This window comes from Prionailurus viverrinus, chromosome A2 (genome assembly GCF_022837055.1).
Source record: "Prionailurus viverrinus isolate Anna chromosome A2, UM_Priviv_1.0, whole genome shotgun sequence".
Classification (NCBI taxonomy): domain Eukaryota; kingdom Metazoa; phylum Chordata; class Mammalia; order Carnivora; family Felidae; genus Prionailurus; species Prionailurus viverrinus.
In genome coordinates this window covers 104,488,382-104,495,348 of record NC_062562.1, presented here as the reverse complement: position 1 = coordinate 104,495,348, position 6,967 = coordinate 104,488,382, and the positions used below count along the sequence as shown (strand labels likewise).

General features: G+C 36.4%; 1 protein-coding gene across 1 annotated transcript; it reads left to right on the top strand.

The window, feature by feature from the left end:
- The first annotated feature begins 95 nt into the window (after positions 1 to 95).
- NDUFA4 (NDUFA4 mitochondrial complex associated) lies at positions 96 to 6,340 on the top strand. Its single transcript, XM_047850404.1, has 4 exons — positions 96 to 262; positions 1,363 to 1,451; positions 2,344 to 2,404; positions 6,124 to 6,340. The coding sequence occupies exons 1-4, from the start codon at positions 221 to 223 to the stop codon at positions 6,178 to 6,180; spliced, it is 249 nt and encodes an 82-aa protein (XP_047706360.1). The 5' UTR covers positions 96 to 220; the 3' UTR covers positions 6,181 to 6,340.
- Positions 6,341 to 6,967: the final 627 nt, after the last annotated feature.

Genomic DNA, 6,967 nt, shown 5'->3' with positions numbered 1-6,967 from the left:
TCAGTGCGGATGCTTGAGGTGCTGGATCAACGCAGGCACTATTAAGGACAGCTGCATCCGGGCGCTCTTGCCGCAAGCTGTCCTCCGAGCCAGGGGTCCTTAGGTAGGAGGTTCTGGGTGACTTTGGACGTCCGTTCATGCTTGGTGTAGGGACTGCTTAGTGCCGGGCCTTGCAGTTTTGATCTTTTCTTCTCCCCGAGCCGAGGCCTCTGCTGCAGCCATGTTACGCCAGATCTTCGGTCAGGCCAAGAAGCATCCGAGCGTAAGTTCGTGACCCGTTTTGCAGTGTTTTTACTTGGCCATTCTGTGTCCAGCTGCGACTGCCTCGGTTACCTGGGGACTTCCTCATTCACAATTATTAACTGTTCTTCGGGTCTGGACCTTGGCTCACTTGTGATATTCTCTTAGTTGTCCCAAGCCCTTGAGTTCTGACCTTCCACGCCATGCATTGAGGGGTTTGGGCAGGCAGGCGGAAGGTGAGGGATACCTTGGAGGAAAATAAGCCAGTGAATGTTGGAACAGTCGGGTGGTTGCACCTTCTTCTAAGTTGGTCCGACCCCGGGGTAGTGGTGTGTAGTGTGGGTTAGAGATCAGCAGGTCAGGTTTCCTGTTTGTTATATTGTCTCTTAAAGACCTCTTACGGCACTGCACCACCAGGCCTTGTAGCAAATACAAATGTCTGTAATCTTGGACTTCTCGGTTTGCTTGACGTCTTGAGATTTTGGGGGAGCTTGGTAGCGCAGAGGTGAATCAGAGTTGTTCTTTTTTGTGTAATTTTTTCCGCAGCACATCAACGTGCTTTGGTCCTAAAACCCAGTTACTCAGACTTTATCTTAAACCCATTACCTAACTACGAATTAAGCATGGTGGTAATATGTCTTCAGAAATTTATGCCTGTAACCGATGTTTGTCATAGGTATGTTTATATTTGGTCTATTTATTTCACAGAACTTATGTTTTTCATAACCCCTATATCAAGGCAGGCCAAGAAGTTGTTTTACAAGCCTCGAGATAAAGGAAGCTGGGAAATTGAATGAGAACGTGTATAAATATTAAGAGAGGTGGAGAAGACTTGACATATGTTCCTGGAAATTTAAAAATTTGAATCTAATTTTTTTCCACATTAAACCAGAACCCTCTTCACGTCTTTTGGAAATTACATTTCTTTCTTTTGAACACAGTTAAAAGAAATCGTACCTCAATTTAAGGTCTACCTTTATTAAAATTTTAAAACAAGGTAGAAAAGTACCATTTTGAGACCTGAGAATCATTGTGTAGGAATTAACTCTAGCCTTTCTTTTGTCAATGTCTAGGTATTTGAAGCTGGCTATTAATTCTTGCCTATTTTGTGTTTGGTTCTAGTTGATCCCCCTCTTCATATTTATTGGAGCGGGAGGTACTGGAGCAGCACTATATGTCTTGCGCCTGGCATTGTTCAATCCAGATGTCAGGTAAGTGCTTAAAAACGTTTAGTGGAACTTTGATGGTTTATTAAGCTGGTTTGGGAGCCACAGTCTTTAGGGAGGCAAAATCAAGTAGTAGAAAGAGCCTGTTTTATAGGCTTCTATAGGAAGTTCAAATCCTGTTGTCATTTTCTTTTCCTGGGTCATAAAATTGTCTAAATGTCTTTGAGTCTCATTTTTGTCATCCGTAGAGTAAACTGCTAATTATTTGGAGAATTCTTGTGAGAATTGAGATAACTATTTTTATAAAATACTTAATCAGAGTTGCTGATGCATGTAAATGTTTTTTGTCTGCTTTTCCTCAATAAGGAATGTTTCCTTTTGAAGTTAAAGAACCAACATGCAACAAAAAGATTGATGTATTGTTATTCTGTACTTTTCTATATATCACTTAGGGAAAGCCAAATGAATTTTCTTTACAGTTTTTAATGTTTTTATTTATTTTTGAGAGAGAATGAGCAGAAGAGGGAGCAGAGAGAGAGAGAGGCAGAATGAGAAGCAGGTTCCAGGCTCTGAGCTGTCAGCACAAAGCTGGATGCCGTGCTTGAACCTACAAACCACGAAATCATGACCTGAGCTGAAGTCAGTGCTTAACAGACTGAGCCACCTAGGCATCCCAAAAACGAAGTTTAAAGTTTCCTGTGAGAGGGATAGGGACAAATACACTGCCTAGGAGGCTCTCTGTTCAACTCTTTTTTCTAATTAACTACATGGGATTGCTAAATAGAGTCTATGTCTGTTTCAACTCTACTGAAAACAACATCATACTCAATCTAATAGAAAATGAGATCTATTCAAAATATTAGCTCCTTAGGAAATAGAAAACTATTTTAAATAGTGTTTTATTACTACAGTAGTTAATAATGTTTGTTTCGTTTAGTTGGGATAGGAAGAATAACCCAGAACCTTGGAACAAATTGGGTCCCAATGATCAATACAAGGTAAGCTATAAAATTGTTTCAGAATTGCTAGGAAGTATATTTTAATACATTTTCTCATGTAGTAGTGTTTTTTTTTTTTTGAAATTGGATATACATGTAAAATTCCATTATAATGAACTTTGAGGAAGTGCTAGATTGTTTTGTGAAATTAAAATGGCATATTTCCCTAGCAGAAATTTTTTTCTAAGGATTTTTTTATTCACAGACCTTAGACTCTGGATGTGAAGTTAAGATAATGTTTTCATTCTACTGATTTTATGGGCAAAAGAGGTGATAGAGCTATCACATACCATTTTCTTAGATCTTGAATAGTCTAGTGTAGTGTTTTCAAACTTCAGTGTACATGGGCCTCAACTGGAGAGGTGGTTAAAACACATATTCAGCTCCACGCTCAGAGATTCTTATTTAGTTGGTCTGTTGTGGAGACTAAGAATTTGCATTTCTAACAAGGTTTCAGGTGATGCTGATGCTGCTGGTCCATGGACCACACTTTGAGTAGCACTATTGCAGTGGATGGTTTGGTTGGCTGTTTTTTCTTGTTGGTATGGTTGAAATATTTCAGGTGAGGGTAATTAGGAAGAAATGAAATTGGTTGAAACTTAAATTTTACCATGAATCTTCTAACTAAACTTTTTAACGTCTTTCCAAAAAGTAATTTGTGGAACTACTCTTTCACAGAATGAGTTCATTGACTGAGACTTTATTTATTCTGTTGAGATATTGGCATATAAAATTATGTAAGCTTAAAGTATACAAGGTGTTGGTTTGATAAATTTTATATTGCAATATGATTACTATAGTAGCATTAGCTACTACTTTTATCATGTCACATAGTTACTATTGTGTGTGTGTGTGTGTGTGTGTGTGTAGAACAATTAAGACCTAGTCTCTTAGCAGCTTTGAAGTTTATAATGCAATATTGTTGACTATAATTCCTGTGTTGTGTATTCGATCTCTAGGGTTTATTTACTAGTTGCAAGTTTGTACTCTTAAGCAACCTCTCCCAATTCCCCCATCCCTGGCTCCTGGTAACCACCATTCTACCACTTTTACATGTGTAGCTTTTTTAGATTCCACACGTAAATGATATCATGCCTTATTTATCTTTCCCTGGTGACTTATCTTACTTAGTATAATGCTCTTAAGGTCCATCTGTGTTGCCACAAATCTGAGACCATTTATTCTCTAAATATAACCTTCTTTATGTGTCAAAATTTTGCGTACAAAGACTAACTCTGGAAATGTTAAAACCAAGGGCAGCTTTATTAGGGTATAATTCACATTCCATACAACTTAACTATTTAAAGTGTATAATTCACCACATGCACTTTCCTTGGTCCTTCTACCAAATTGTGTATTAGAGTCTCTGGGTAGGTGTAGTTCAAAAAGCTCTTCAAGTGATTATGATAATGAAGGCAAATTACCAGTGCCCTGGAACATGATAACACATGTCAGTATAAGGACATGTGAGGTGGAAATGGAATGTTGCTGCAACAAAAATGTAATTTGTTTGGCATGAATGGGCTGAGTAGCCATGACACTTATTTCAAGTCTGGAAAGATGAATCCTTATGTAATGGCAAAATATCTGATAAAGTATAACCTGCTGTAACTTGGAAGATAGACTGTGTCTAAAGAAGTTTGTTATAGAAAAAGATTTTGGAAAATAGAATGTTAGTAGACTGGTTGTATTTGCCAAGAGATGAACTTGTAGAAGAATTGGGCAATTTGCAAGCAGAAATAAAAGGGAACAAAGTCCAGAAAATAAGCCCAGAGTGAATGAAGCCTGCTACTGCTTCTAAACGCAAACAGTGAAGTAAACTAGATTATTTTCTTTATCATTCACTACTCACCTAAGAAAATTGGGGTTTGGGTTTTTTTTGTGGGTGTTTTTGTTTTTTTGGTTTTTTTTTTTTTTGCCTATTAACATCAGGTTTAGCCTCATGACTGGAAAATCATCAGTGAGGGGACATGATATCTCCCATCTCTGAACCAGTGTGTGGTTCCCCCATTGTTCTTTGTCATCTGACCTGAGACCAAAATGGACATGTAAGAGTTATTCATTCAGCCCAGAATTGCAATGAAGAGAACATGAAGCAGTCAGCTTACAGATGGCATATAATGCGAGTGAAACATAAACCTTTGTTGTTGTAAACCACTAAGTTTTGGAGGTTATTTGTTGCTCCTTTGCAAATCTAGCCAAATGTAGACAAACACGAGGACTAAAATAGGATTTAATCATTAAAGACCCAGCAACACTTCTCACTTGATTAAATGCCCCAAGCCATGATCAGAATATGTTGTGCCTTCCCAGTTACTGTTCCAGAGACCTTCAAGGTAGCCACCATTAAATGGAGAAAAGGAATGGGGACATGGAAGCTGAAAACTAAAACAGTTTTGAAAATTAACTCGTTACTTCAACAGAGAATTTTGATGCTGACACATGGAAGCAAAAAGAAGCAAATACATCAGAAGCCTACTAGTTTTGAGAAAATTGGCAAAGATATTATGACCTTTCCACATTGCATGAGTATAGGGGTTTGATCCTGCTTCTCATTCCCTGGGGAGTCCTATAACTTGATCTTCAATTGCGTCTTTCGTAAAGTAAGAATGAGTAAGGCCGTGATAGTTAAAATAAACATAAAGCATTGTGCCCCGTGTCTGGCATCCATTAGAAGAACCCAATCAGTGTTTATTTTCTTTATGTATAGCTTGTAGTTCTTTTGTAGTATTCTTTCTAATTTTGTCAACAATGTTAAGGATAGCACACAATTAGTTTCTTTTAAAAAAATCTCCTTTAGATTCAGTTACTTCATAAGAATACTGTCAGAACAAAGATCATTGCTCTGGGTTATTTGCACTTAGCTGTCTATACAACTTTGTGTATATCTCAAGGATAAGCTTTACAACCTGAGAGTTTTTCTTTTTTAAAAAGCTTAAGTAAAATAAGAATTTTTCAGTTAGAAATCAAGAAGTTAGGGTATGTTTGGAAAAATAAAGAAAAGGGTTTGAAGAAATAATAGATACAAATTTATGAGCTGCTTAAAAACCCTGAAGAAAGTGTTGATGATTCTGCACTTTTAGTTCTTTTGGAGTTAAATAATGTGGCCTCCAAGTAATTATAACACAACCTCGTCAGTGTTCTCTAGCACAGGAATGAGTAAACCCAAGATTATAGCCTTATTTGAGCTTATGTTTATATCCTGATGTTTTCTCAGTAGACACTCTAGAGATGTTTAAAATACAAATCATTAAAAAAAAAGTTATTGGAGAGGCAGTTTTTTTCTAAAGCAATCATAGATTTATTTCTAAAATTAATTTCAGTTGAATATAAGGAAATTTTTGGAAATTACAGGCTTCCAAATATGTATTATTTAAGTACAATATGGTTTTGAAACAAAAATACAGTATTATTTAAGAACTTTCGTGCCAGAAGTGGTCAGATGGTCAGATTTTGGTGCAATCTGGCTTAAGAAATTAAGGGAACGTACTAACACTGTTCTTTTGAGGTAGATTGAATATTTTTACCTTACCAAAATCCTTAAAGGACTGGAATTTCAGTGTCTTTCTTTGGATGACTTTTATATTGTTAAATATCTGTAATAAAAATTCATGTCTGTAATTGTTACTATAGAAAGCTGAATAAAAATAATTCTAAAACTTCTGTACCATCTCTGTGTATTTGATAGATTATCTAAAATATCTTTTTTCTTTTCCAAGTTCTACTCAGTGAATGTAGATTACAGCAAACTGAAGAAAGAAGGTCCAGACTTCTAAATGAAATGTTTCACTATAAAGCTGCTTAGAATGAAGGTCTTCCAGAAGCCATCCGCACAATTTTCCACTTATCCAGGAAATATTTCCCCTCCGAATGCACGAAGTCATGTTGATGTATTGTGTTGGGGTTTACACTGACTAATAAATATCTGAAACTTGATATGTGTCACTTTTTAATGCTGAAAATCTGCTTTCAACTTTATAACTAGGGTATAGGAAATAAACTTAGAATTTAAGGAATTTCTTGAGTTTCCATCTGTTTATAATTTGAAAAAAGACCTTAAACTGTTCAAACACTTTTTACTTTTTGTATAGGCCCTTGGTAACTTCACTAGAGTATATTTAACAACTGAAAGTGGATATTATGCAAAGGTAGATTGGGAAGAGTATTCAAGTGTCTTTGGCATTGGCAAAGTGGAAACATCTGGATTTCTGTTACTGACAGATGTCAAAGTATGTGCAGTTGTTAATGATTTTTACCATGGGAGTCTTTATTGTGAAGATTTTCAAGTTTATCAGAAATTGTGCTTGGGTCTGAGCTCATGGCCATTTTGTTTTTGCTGTGCTAGCGTAATCACACAACAGACTGCCTTTTTTAGTTCCTTATCTTCATGAGATCCCCAAACAAAGTTGCATTTAAATACTGATGTCTTGTGTTAGCATTTATGTATATTTGATGAGTTGCAGTTTTCAGAATTTGCAAATGCTTCCGGTAGACCCTTGAAAAAAAAGGGAGCCAAGCAAAATTACTGAATTTCACTTCTTTGAAGTTTATTAACTCAGCCTG